The 14,213-nt window shown below is 39.2% G+C and overlaps 1 protein-coding gene across 1 annotated transcript; it reads right to left on the reverse strand.

The window, feature by feature from the left end:
* Window positions 1–4,813: 4,813 nt before the first annotated feature.
* On the reverse strand, window positions 4,814–10,875 carry LOC109030159 (uncharacterized). The gene is made up of 2 exons (XM_019040988.2): window positions 10,509–10,875; window positions 4,814–8,468 (listed from the first exon to the last, which is right to left on the reverse strand). The coding sequence occupies exons 1-2, from the start codon at window positions 10,651–10,653 to the stop codon at window positions 7,915–7,917; spliced, it is 699 nt and encodes a 232-aa protein (XP_018896533.2). The 5' UTR covers window positions 10,654–10,875; the 3' UTR covers window positions 4,814–7,914.
* Between the last annotated feature and the right edge of the window lie 3,338 nt (window positions 10,876–14,213).

A 14,213-nucleotide genomic window follows, 5' to 3' on the forward strand; every position in this document is an offset into this window, starting at 1 on the left:
AATAGGACAACCTCCTCTCTTAATGAGTATCGTGATGACGTCACGATAGTCTCAGCTTCTGGTTGGTCACGGGTGAACTGATACGAAATAAGCTCGCATCTCTACACTTTCATCGAGGAGGGATGAGGGGGGGGGGGTGTCTTCGGTTGGAGCGTGGGCTGATATGCCAGACAGCTTGCTAGCTGGCTACGTTGCTGGCTACGTAGGACTGAATGGAGGAGAAAACCATGAATGAACTGGGCAACTAACTTGGAGTGGATCCTGCAGGCTGCTGCTCTACTATACTGCCGTGGTAAGGAGAGACGCCGTGTGGACATTCGAGAGTTGCCAAATTTCCTCCAATAAAATGTTCATTTTTGAATAGATTAATGCATATTTTCTCTTGAAATTTTCAGATAGTATAGATCTAATTACAAAGAAAAGTCTCTGAAAAATTGAATGGAAAATAAATATCCGCAAGTTTTCTTGAAAATTCGTAAGTGATCAAAGGAAATTTGGCGACTAACGAAGGTTCATACGGCGTTCTTCCTTAGCACTGCAGTACAGCGTCCAGCAGCCCACGCCACGCGCGAACTAGGGGCCTCAAAGAGGCTCATCGATGGAACTATCGACTTTTACCTATCAAAGGTCGTCGTCTTGACGATCTTCGAAGGTAACCGACGTGTTTTGGGCACATCGCAGATCGGATCTTGAAATTTTCAAGGAATTTCGTGCAAAAATTGAAAATTAGGGCCAGTTTGAGAGCCCCAGTTTGAACGTGGGCTGGACGCTTGATTGGGAGCCTCCAAGCGTTCGACATGCGATCATGGTTTGGGACGAAATGCAAACGTCATGTCGCGTTACGTTGAACACATGGGCGTAGCTAGGGGGGTCCTGGGGGGGGGGGGGGCTGCCCCCCCAGAAATCTCGTGGCCCCCCCCCAGAAAAACGGGATCCTCCATCCCTGCCCCACCCCCGCTCTCCTCACGAGAGGGGGTCCCATGCCCCCCCCCCCCCCAGAGAAATTTTCTAGCTACGCCCCTGGTTGCACAGAACCAAACGCTACGGAGGTATCCACCTACGGACCTACGGAGCCTGAAAACCTCGAAAATTTCACGAAAAAAACGGTGCCTACTCTGACCCATTTGGTCAAAAATTCCAAGAGCTGAAATAGGTTAAAAGTTAAGTAAGTTACTCCGAAAGCTCAACGAGGTAAAACTTTTTATCGCCATCTTTCATCCGTCTGGCTACGTTCGGAGCGTAAACCGCATGATCGAATAAAATTGGGGGCGCAACGTTTGGTTTCCGCTCACTTTTGGCCGAAAACCCTTTATTTATTTATTTATCTATTTATTCGGTGGGTATATAGTTTGTAGGCTTTTTATCTGAAAACAGCTAATTTTTCGATGGATATGCTGCGATACGGTTGTAAAAAAAAATGTTGCCTCCTGCTGCTGCTGACACGGTAAAGGGACCCTCGGAATTACTTTCCAGACTGAAAATAGATAAAAATACTTCGGCGTAATGGAATGTTGCAAAACTTTCACAAAATACCTTCTGAGAAAATTAATTGAACGACGCACTATGGTCCACAGACCCTATTTAACGGAACTTTAGTCAAATTTTGAGGGTGGAAAAAATTAAAGTTTGGCACTACAGTTTTATAGTACATACTCTCATGGATCGTCACCTAAGTTTTCATCGACTAATAATGATTTATAAGATTGTGACGGACCCTAACAACAGAGCGCGCGACAGGTCTTCATTAGCTGATTGTGAGCCGCATTCGGTGGTGCGTTACAGGGTGTTTATTTTACCGAGTTACGCCTCATCTATGTAAATTTTTGGGCAACATGGATCCACCTGATGGCAAGTGACTTCCTTTTCACCCCGTTTCATTAATTTTGAACCGAAATTTGTATGCTTTTGAACGCTCCAAACATACGCCAAAAAATGCTAGAAATAAGTGAAATTCGTAATTTTTAGGAAGCTCTAACTTTTTTTTAATTCTAGTTAATGCTTTGCGGATTGAGAAATCTTGTTCAACATATCCTTAAGTTTAAAATGATGCCAATTTAAATTGCGCCTTTTTGCGCCTAACGGTCGAAATCAATTTTTTCGGAGTGCACCTCCGTACATCAAAATGTGGAATATTCCATGCATTTTTGGCGTTTTTGCGACTGTTAAATTTTTTCTAGGTACAAAATAAAAGTATTCCGATATATTTTGATCTACTGAGTCCGAAAATGACCTTTGTTTTTTCTTATCACCTCTCACTTTTCCGAAAAAGCGACTTTTTCCCGGGAAAATGAGCAATTTTGACGTATTTTTGTCATAATTGCAATTCATGTTGATAAATTATACTGGACCCGTGATAAAGAAATTCTGTCATGTATATTAAGCTGCTAAATCCGAATATGACATAGGTTTTGGTTTATCACCCTCCACTTCTCCGATAATGCCGATTTTTCCGCGCCTTTTGGGTAAAACCTTTCCCGGACTCTAAGTGTGTTAAAAATACGGTTTAAAATTGATTTCGATGTTTGATATATCGATTCTTATGTATTTTGACTTGCTAAACCCGAATATGACCTTAGATTTTTCCTATCACCCCTCTTTATCCCGGAAAATTCAATTTTCCTCGGAGAACGAGCTTTTTTGGTATTTTTGCGACGATTTTCCGTATTCTGAGGAAAACGGGGGGTTGTAAGAGGCAAGTTGAGGTTGAACTCCGGTTGAATATTTCTTAAGACGTCAGAGAAGACCTAAAGAGGAACTTGGAAAATCGCTACAACTCCATACAATAGGAAAATTGGCGCAAAAATACCGAAAAAGCTCGTTCTCCGAGGAAAATTGAATTTTCCGGGATAATGAGGGGTGATAGGAAAAATCTAATGTCATATTTGGGTTTAGCAAGTCAAAATACATAAGAATCGATATATCAAACATCGAAATCAATTTTAAACCGTATTTTTAACACATAGAGTCCGGGAAAGGTTTTACTCAAAAGGCGCGGAAAAATCGGCATTATCGGAGAACTGGAGGGTGATAAACCAAAACCTATGTCATATTCGGATTTAGCAGCTTAATATACATGACAGAATCTCTTTACCACGGGTCCAGTATAATTTATCAACATGAATTGCAATTATGACAAAAATACGTCAAATTTGCTCATTTTCCCGGGAAAAAGTCGCTTTTTCGGAAAAGTGAGAGGTGATAAGAAAAAACAAAGGTCATTTTCGGACTCAGTAGATCAAAATACATCGAAATAGTACTATTTAGTGCCTGGAAAAAATTTTACCTACATGTTGCAGAGGTCAACGGTCGCAAAAACACCAAAAATGTCCATTTTTTCCGGGTAAAATCGGCTTTTCCGGAAAATTTAAGGGCGATGGACCAAGACGGAGGTCATATTTGGATTTACCGCCTAAAAATACATGAGAATTATCTGATCTCGACCGAGAGACACTTTTGTTATTATTTTTATACATGTCAAAATAGGGTGGAAAAAATCTTCTGTCTTAAAAGCGCCAGAAATCACATTTGAAGTTAAGTTTCTCGGTCAGGATGTTACTATTTTGTTAAACTAAGATGTAAAATGAAATCAGCGACCCAAAAAACATAAGATCCAACACCTTTTATAACGAAGCAGTGCATTTTCGAATAAAGTTCCGTTAAATCCAGTCTGTGGACCATAGTGCGACGTTCGGAAGGGAGCACTTCACCCATTGCGCCAAACACAGTGCGGTCAGGAGCGGTTGGCGTGAAACGCATAGCGCCTACAAGACCGCATAAATACTGCACGCATTGCGTCAAACAGTGCGGTCAGCGCGAAACGCATAGCGCCTACAAGACTGCATGAATACTTCTCGCATTGCGTCAATCGCAGTGCGCTCAGCAGCGTTCGGTGTGATACGCACAGCGCATACAAGACTGAAGGAATATACTTCACGCATTGCGCCAAACACAGTGCGATCAGCGCGGCGCGGTGATGGAAGTTAAAATTATTAAACCACATTTATGTTTGTTCTTTCATAATTTTTTCCTTCATTTCTTTTAAATGGAGGACCTTGTCGACACTGAGATAGGTTTACGGAACTTAACTTTCGCGCTAAGTTCTGTGAACTTTTGCTAGTAGTGTTGACAGGACTTTCGCAAAAAAATGTATCCAACACGAGTAGAAAAACGCGTCTTATGCACCCCTCCCCTTCCGGCACGTTCACTTGATGGTTTTTATTGATGTTTCAAAACGAATGAGAAGGGGGCGGCAAAATACAGGTGGCCCAAGGGCGGCAAGTAGGTAAATCCGGCCCTGATCCTGATCCCATGCATAAATTTGATCGCATTTAGCAAAAAGGAACCAGCACAAAAAATTCCTCTTTATACTGAAATAAAATTGTAAGAAAAAAGCACACTGGTGAAAAGTTGGTAGATCGGTTAATTCTGTAAGAAAATCTAGGGCACCTAGGACGGGCTCTTTCAAGGTTTAGTGAGCAATCCACGTAACCTTGCCACTAAAAGGGTGCCACCAAAGAGTATACTGTAACAGTTGTTGGAGGACTGATTCCCCAGACTTGATCCAAAAATCCAAGTATGATACAGAGCGCCCCTTCATGTTTACAGATATGCAATTTCAGTGGGAAAAATTACGGCAACTTTTTCAATTAAGTCAAAACTACTTATTAGATTCAAAACGCTATCAGAAGATGGTACTGTGACAATTTTTCAGCTGACCTAATACTAGGTACCCCTAATTTCGGACACAATCATGGTCTGATGATGTCAGACTTCTAATGGATGTAACAGGAAAATAATGTAATCTAACAATTGATACATTACTAAAACATTTTAATTAACATTAACAAACACTCACAGAGAAAAAGTGACAGATATAGACACATTTTCTTCTTTTTTTTCTATTAAGGTCTTTCAAAACACAATAAATTAGTAGAAAAATAAAGTTAAGAGATTTCAACAAAAATCACAGTGTACACAACTATCAAAAGTTACAAACCTTGATGGTACGAAGAATAAACTTAAAAGTTAAAACATTACTGTTTTTGAGGTCAAAAGTTGTTATTCTTTAGAGACAGAAATGAACATTTTGAATAGAACCTTTCTGTACTTAAATTTGCAGTTATTTGCGATAGATTTCCTGAAAATAAACGTTAGAGCTCATTACAGGAAAAGACCAAACATTAGGAATAGTCTTTTTCTAAAAGTGGTTGCTACCAATGATTCTTATTTCTTGCGGAAGAATACCGCCTTCAAGGGAAATTCTATCATAGTTTAGCGAGAGTCAATACCTAACTTTTAAGTATTTCTTTTTTCAAATAAATATACTTAGGTCATATTTGTTAAGCACTACTTAACTGTCATCGCAAGAATTACACTGAAACCTACCTAGTCTTATTAATAACAAAGAAAAAAAGAAGGAATAATTTTAAAATATATAAAATTAATCAAAGTAGTTTTATCAAATTTTTCATGTATAAGCTATTAAAAGCGTAAAAATTGTTTAGTATTTCTCAACACACTTTTCATAAATTTAATTATCAACCTAAGAACCCTCTTTTCTTTGCAAATGGAAGAATAAATAATTAGGATTACTGTATTTTTCTCATCCAGGAGAAAACTTTAAAAAAAGAGATGCTCGAGAAGATGCATTGGGTTAGGTACCTGGTTACACAGTAAATATTTTGAAACTGAATTATAAAATTCAGTAAGTTCATAGCCTTTAAAGAGGAATCTTCCTTTTTTTTATTACCATCAACGTTTTTGTACTTATATCTTGTACCTAGTAAGGAAAAATTTAGATTGCTTCAAATAAAATTTTACATATGTCATGACACAATTTTGATGAGCAACTGATGTTCCAGGCCCATGTTAGCTCACTGGCAAAACTTCAGCATTTTCAAATGCCCTTTGGATTTGCCAACAATTCTTAGGGGTAGATAATTATTTCTCTACCAATACTGTAGAAAACAGGACATTTTTAGAACCAACTGCTTTTCCCAATGTCAGTCTATTTTGCACAAAATCTAAATTCCAGGAATAAAATTTATGCAATTCAAAGCAGTCAAAGGATTAACAAGAATCATGGAAAAAAAATAGCATAATAATAAATGCAATTTTGGAAATCAAGAAATTCCAAAATAAAAAATAGCTTACAATAGTTGAGGTAAATGCAAGGTTCTATCACTTTCAGAGACAAAAAAAATTACTGATGAAACCAACTTTTCATCCTCTTTCTATCCTTTTGAGTGAAGAGGAAGAGAAGAAAACCTGATGTTCAGCATTTAGTTCCTCTCTTAAGTAATTGTCATGAGTTTCTGTTTACAGGAAACGAGAAAAAAAAGCTGCAATGTATTAAAAATTTCAACCCAGGTAATTCAGGAGATCAGATCTAGTAAGATTTGTAGACTTCTACTTCTTACAAAGGAACATGAAAGAAGGAGTGCCTTTCAATAAATATAGTGGCCAGATAAATATAAAAATGGAATTCCTTCACTTTATAGTTTGTTTTCTATAGATGAAGGCCTGCAGCTTCACTTGCAAAAACTAGAGTAACAAAATAAAAAAAGAATACCCGGCAATATAAAAGAGTTAGGTGAGAGATGGGAAGGTTAAACTTTTCAAATAACAGTTTAAGAACCTAAACTGGAAAACTTGGATTAAAAAATAGATACATTAAACAATTATTTATGAAAGCAATGGAAATTTTCTCTTCACCAGTATGTATTTCATATATTAAGCACCAAATGCTTTGTACACCATTGAGACATGAAAATATCATATTCGTATTTCACAGCTGATTGAAAATAAGTTGTTATTGGTGTTTCAATATTCTTTGGAATGATATAAAAAAATGCAAGTCTGACAAGGATACCTGTTAGAACTGTGGAAAGTCCATAAAATTTAAAAAAAAAAAAAAAAAAACCCATACCTACTCCGGGAGTAGTTTTGCCTACGAAGAGGGACACGATTTTTTATTTTAAAATTTTGTGGCGTTTGATATTTGAGTATGCTTTCCTCGATGTTCAAGAAAGTGTCACCTTGCAGGCGAAACACCGAAATTAGTTTTCTCGTTTTCTCTCTTTGTGTAATGCAAATATGATGAATATAAGAGCTATTGCACTTATCTGTTGTTTATTAAATTATTTCTGCTTTGTACAAAGAAATGTACAATTTTCATCGTACATGTTGTAAATAATTAACACGATTCAACATTGCAAATGACAATTCAAATTATTTATCGTAGTGTTTTTTTTTTTTTTTTTTTTTTTGGAAAGTACTTAATTCTAAAAATTGCTACTGAAGACCTTGTTATGTTCGATATCATTGATATGATTGTATTTATACATTAGCATTATTGTAACTAGTGGCCATTTACTCAGCAGTACTTTAAATGTTCCGCCGCTCTGAAACTGCGGCTCCCTGGTTCCCTGCACGGTCCTCATGCCCTAGCTTTAGGGCATACCCAGAATGTCTACATCTAAACCCATACCCAGTCATCAATAGAATAATTAACATTTGTAGAAATAGGAAGAAATTAATTCCATTGTCTACAGCTAGCAAATTTTGTTCCTTTTTTTTTTCTATCACTTATTTCACTTGCTTCACCTAAGATTTGTTCATTTCTAGAATGCTTTCTTGAGCAATTTTTTTTCCCCAAGATTGTACACCTCGAGTTAAAGCCCGAGTGAAAGCTGCCCAATTATTGTTCAGGCAGTGATTGCATCCCACAAAGCGCGGCAGTACTTAGTCTTTTGGAATTAAAAAGTCAACAAAAGTGTCTGATCAAATAAGTAGGCAATGCTTAAATAAAAACACACATTGAATTTCTGAAATTCAATTCAGTCAAATTGCCCTGGAGTCAGCGGATTAAAGCTTTTTGAAAGAGCTGTAAGTGAAATTCATGAGGTTTAACCATCACAGATACATGCCGTCGATTAAGTAATCAACTCGGCGATAATTTTGATGGACCGAGAATTTATACTTCAGCCTAAGAAATAGAACGATACTCAATACGATCAGAAAAACAATAATGACACACAGCGAAAAAGTTGTTAAGAAACTACTAGCATTAGAAGAATACGAGTTTTTTGTTTCATCATAATCAGCGATTGAATAATCATCAGATGTGAAAGGTGGTTTTGTTACAGGTTCTGCAGTAGTGGAGGCTACAGTTACATTCTTTTTTCCGAAAACTGAAGACACATTTCCAGGAACAGGCTTCGTCTCATTAACCACATTACTAATATTTTTTGCACTAATATCTAATTTGAGAACTTTCTTTTCTGGACTCTGGGCCACCCCACTTGCAGATGAATGAATTTTAGACGATGAATTGGAGCTTGAATCCGAAGATGAGCTAGTCTCCTCATCTGACAGACTAACACCTTTCCGAGCGACGACGGTGCTGGAATGTTTTTTATGAAGTTCATTCACCTCCAATTTGTCATGTTTAATTGGAAATAAGTGACCTAGAGACAGAGAGATGAGAAACAAAATACATCAGAGAGTGCTTCGAGTAAAAATGGGGCACCAACAAACAGCTGCTTCGGTTCTTAAAAGCTTGCTCGATTTCTGCTTGGTTGAAATTGATCTGATTGAAAGAACCTTAATGAGATTAAAATGAGCCTTTCCGTGTAAACCACTAGGTACTGCTACATTAAATGCACTTATCACTGAACCTAAAATTGAATAAACATGATTTCTTCTTCCTTTTTTAAAATTTAATTTGCATTTTCAAATAGATTTAAAAGGAGAACTCTAGGTTTGACTGAAAAAATCACTTAATAAAATATGTAGAGATTTTATTTATTTCCTTTCACACCAAAAGCAATACTTGTCCAAAACTACAGTCCATATACACACATTTGTTTCCAATCACACCGAGAGCAAATTCCAAAGTTATAACATTTTATATACATTGACAATTGAAAAAAATATTGAACGAAAATGTTAACAGGGATTAACCAGGCTGAGGCGTCAAGTAAAAATGGATGATAAGGAAAAATTGACAGAACAAAGATGCCAAGAATAAACAACAATAGAGTTCTAAAAAGCAGGATTAAAAACACAAGAGATAACTGTTAAATTAAATAAGAACGATGTAAGGCTTCAAGGCAGTCAGTAATACACCCATAATTACATACTGAAAACTGTCATCAAAGAGCACTTGCAATTAATTATCTAAGTACCTGTATGTATCACCCTGCTCTAATGAAAGAAAAAAGTCAAACTCTGTACTTACTAGCAGATTCCAAAGCCTGACGATGATGAAACTAAGTGCAAAGAAAAAAGTAGGTGCAAAAGAAATGAGCCAAAAACGAACAAATGAAGGAGTTAGGGACTTCCAGCACAACTACAAGGCAACTAAAAATCATTGTCTTCCGCTCGAGTTTTCAGACTTCAGTTACTCTATACAGTTAAAGTATTTCATGTTGATCCTTTGTGGGTGGACATGGGCTGCCCAAATGATTCCGTTAAAATTAGAGTGATAGATGTCTGTTTCGGTCATCTGATCAGCTATTCACTAGGCCAGAAGAATTAACTCGGATACATAGCCAGGGGTTTTTTGGGTGGTACGTTCACCAACGCCTTTGAATACCCGTGAAGGAAACGGTGGGTACTGCCTCGTCTTGTGGGGATGTCTCGCCGGGAGAACCACCAGTCCTTGTGACGGGGGGGAGCGGAGTTTTTTAGTCGAAGTCGCGCTGCTGAACATCAAGCATGCCTCAATCTTGCGCGTGCTCGGTGCGGGTGACCCTCTCGATCCCCCTGTCAGCCGAATGCGGCTGTCGGGGGTGGGACGGGCCGCCCATTCCTGGCACACGAGCAGTAGTTGCCAGTTTGCTCCCCGCTCAAAGCAATAAAAAAAACTCAAATACAGTGAAAAGCGGAATTGCATACAATCTCCCGCCAGATTCTACAGTTACTTAGGATATGCACTAGAAACGCAAATCATCCTTATGGCTGATCATTAATTGGTATCATTAGATTCAATAGCTGATGCTCCACGAATCATGACATCGGCACGGACGAATCAGTTTAAGAACACAGTTTGGTGATTAGGGGGACCACTGATAATTTACAGAAAACCTTGATAGTGACCGCTGCTAGCTGATAATTACAGTTGTCACCACGGTTGCAGATCTTTCCAAACACCACAGATGCTTTGAATTGGGTGATCTTCCCTTGTACCTACACCACAACTGATGCGCGACATCAAGATTGAAACATGATAATAAGTACATGCAATAATGATTGCATGCACCTGTGGAGTGGGCTTCAGTATAACCACATCATGGCTTCAGACTAATATTTATTTTATACCTTGTACGTCGGGCATTTCCTCAAAATGTCATTTATGGCTCCCAAGCAACCCATATGGCATAGCGGTTATCATGATGTTTGTGCCAAATTAATGGTTCAAGGATGGAAGAAAGTGCACCAATGGTAAGATACATGCGGAGGAGGGAATAAAAGTTAACATGACTTCCAAGCGTGTGAAAGCTTACCTGATCCTGAGTTCACAGCAGTGCTATTTGAGGATGTGACATCTAACTTGGATAGCTTCTCCGCGGAACAATCATAGTAGCTTGATAGGAGAGTTAGAAGAATGAGAATATTCATCCACTGTGACACGAAATACCTTCTGGACATGATTGAGTCATAAGAACATAACGTACCAGAATTGATCTAGTTGAGTGAAAGGATTGATTGAGCGCACAGTTCAGTCATACTCAGTAACTTGCACTCACCATTCCTGGTTGCAGAATTAAAACAGGTAAAATGTTGCGAAATGAATTACTTTCATCGCGGTGACCGCTGTCGCACGTTCGTCCACACATTTCACGTTCACGAGTTTGTTGTTGTTTTGGTATTCTCATGGAAAATTCTGACGTCATAAGAAAATTTCCCACTGACTTGCAGCAGCCAATCAAAACCTAAGACTAGCTTACGTCTCTTTTGGGCGGTAGTTTTAAATTTCGCGGTCGTTGGCTCGTTCCGCTGCCTGGCTCTGGCTAATATAGAGGGAATTTTTCTCCCCTTTTATAGGTACTGCTTTGAAAGGAGAGTGATTCTACGTAGGAAATAGGCAAATACCGTTAGTGCTGACACATTTTTTTTAATGCTGGTTTATATTCAAATAACCTATTGTGAAAAAGCGGAACCGGTACGTCTCCGATGGATAGATTTTTTTTTTTTTTCACCGTCCCAAGCTAAATAAAGAAAGAACGGAAAAAACCAGGGCCCCCGTTGGCTTTCAGAGGTGGTGGCCTCCTTTGAGGGGCTTGGTAGACAAATGGGAGGTGTAATCAGGACCGGGTTTTCCTACTTGCCGCCCATGGACCGCCTGTATTTTGCCGCCTCCTTCTCATTCGTTTTGAACCATCAATAAAAACCATCAAGTGAACGTGCCGGAGGGGGAGGAGTGCACAAGACACGTTTACTCGTGTTGGAAACATTTTTTGCGAAAGGTCCATCAACACTACTGGCAAAAGTTTACGGAACTTGGCGCGAAAGTTAAGTTCCGTAAACTTGTCTCTGTGTCGACAAGGTCCTCCATGTATAAGAAATGAAAGAAAAAATTATGAAAGAACAAACATAAATGTGGTTTAATAATTTTAACTTCCATCACCGCGCCGCGCTGACCGCACTGTGTTTGGCGCAATGCGTGAAGTATTCCTTCAGTCTTGTATGCGCTGTGCGTATCTCACCGAACGCTGCTGAGCGTACTGCGATTGACGCAATGCGTGAAGTATTCATGCGGTCTTGTAGGCGCTATGCGTTCCACGCCGACCGCTCCTGGTCGCACTGTGTTTGACACAATGTGTGAGGTATTCATGGAGTCTTGTAGGCGCTAATATGTGTTACATGCCGACCGCTGAGCAGAGGGCTTCTTCTTTTCATCTCGAGTCCTCGTCATCATTCCTCTCTGCGCCACGCCGCTCCGGGCCAAATTGCATGTTTGGTCTCTCTCTGAACTCAACTAACTAAAGGTTCAGTCTCTTGTATCACCGAAAGACGAAAAAATTAGCAATCACTATACTCTCAGGAAAAATAGATTTTGTCGCCTTTTCTCGTTGGTAATTTTTTTGTTTGAATCTAATTTTTTTTATACCTACATTTAAAAAAATTGCAAAATTTGCCCCCATGGGCCGCGGCCCACGTGGCCACCCTCTTAATCCGGCCCTGGGTGTAATTAGTGTAGCAGATCAAGATCAGCAGAAGCGACCCGATGCATTTACAGTGTTGATAAGATTTTTCATCGTGGATTTCTTCAAAGAAACGAGAGAGGTTTGATGGTTTTTTATTTCACTGCAAATCATCGTTATTTCGAAGAAATAGATTTCACCATCCGCGTTCAGTTCTTCTACCACTTCCGTCTTCACTACGTATTTCAGGTCATCGGCAAACTTCCGGTTTTCGACTTACCGTAATCACTTTCCAATTCCGATTTTCACCATCTGCTTCAGGTTTCCACTTTTTCATCAGACCACAGAGTCTCCCTTCCCGCTTGACATTTTTCTGTCTCTCTCGCACACCTAAGCGACTCGCCAGGTGAATAGAGTTGCCTACAATGGGGCTTCAGCAGATCAAGGTAGCTAGGGTGTAACTGCTCTTCGAGGCCGGCACGTCACGGGGGAATTCGATGTTTGACCCCTTTGACGAAAAAGGGCCACCAGCTCGGCCGAATCACGTGATCAGAGTTTCCTTTCCCGCTTGACGTTTTTTTTGTCTCTCTCGCACATACCTAAGCGACTCGCCAGGCGAGCAGAGTTTTCGATGAAGAGCTTGTTGGAAGAAACCGGGGTGTAACCGCTTGCTTGAACAGATCAACTGGATTTTTATGTTATTACCGTCCATGCAGACCTATATTCTACCTATGTCCTCACTATGCAGATCCTGTACCATCTTTTTCGAAAAATTCGAAAATTACGCTAAATGCAATCTGTACGACACGGTTATAGAACATTTCGTCAACGATTTTTTGTCCGCGCACCTATTTTTTCCAGTAGTTTACGTCCACGCGTTTTTTCGGAAGGGGAGTTTTGGTCCATACTTACTATACTTGAGACCCAAAGTTAATTGGTCCACATGTACATACAAACGACAATTGCTTACGACGATTTTGGATGAAAATGTTTCATGTCTTGGAAGAATGAGGGTTTGCTTGTTTTTTGTTTTTTATTTTGTTTGTTTGTTCCAACGGAGAAAAATATATAATTGAGATTTTTTGTAAAGATGAGGGAGCGTCATTTCCATGAGAGAAAATTCACTAAAACTCTCTACACCTCTTTGGTGCAACAGGACTTAATTATCTTTCAAGAAAATCCCATATTTTTATACCTGAACTGGAAAACCTTTTGATTTGCCTCAGCTAAAGGATCTCATATTTTTCCTGTGCATGAAAACTTCGCTTCGGCACTGGTTTGCCACAGCGCTTCGAGCTACTATTTCGCCACGGAGGTGTTGCACAGTATCATATGAGATCGAAGGCACCCCAACGTATCATGATTGATGGCATCTTTCAAAAGCACGAAGTTCCCTCGCAAATTAAATCGAGTGACGACAACAAAAAGAGAGCGGTAGTCATAAAACTTACTGTCCTATTATCTGTATTTAATAACGTTTAGTATGATTTTTAACTTCATTAGAGGAACAAGTGACCTAATTTAAGGAGAAATATCCTCAAATTTACCGCCGAGATTTCCTTATGACTTAATAAAAAAAATAATGTTTTCTTAACGAAGAAAAGATGCTTTTATAAAAAGGAAAGTCACTTATTACATCAAGCAGAAACCCGCTTTTATTCATCTATTTTATTCTTGATTCAAAATAAAATCTTATTGACGGCATACTCAAGAATGTTCCTTTATCTCTCTTATCTCGACTTACTATGCAAGGAAAGCTCCGTACTCTTAAAGGATGCCTGTCATTCTTATTGTTGGTATGTTGGAGTGCCTTCAATTTCGTATAATACTGTACAACACCTCTACTGTGAAATAGTGAAGCGCCGTGGCACGTGGCACGCTGCGGCGCGGCCAGCCAGCCAGCACGGAACGCGCATTGGCGCCTACAAACCTAAGGGATACCTCAAGCATTGCGCAATGCGTGAAGTATCTACTTAGGTTTGTAGGCGCCAGTGCGCGTTCCGTGCTGGCAGCACGTCGCATCACTCCGCTTTATGCTACGGCCTATTATTTAAACTCGCGGAG

Source organism: Bemisia tabaci, chromosome 2 (assembly GCF_918797505.1).
Source record: "Bemisia tabaci chromosome 2, PGI_BMITA_v3".
Taxonomy (NCBI): domain Eukaryota; kingdom Metazoa; phylum Arthropoda; class Insecta; order Hemiptera; family Aleyrodidae; genus Bemisia; species Bemisia tabaci.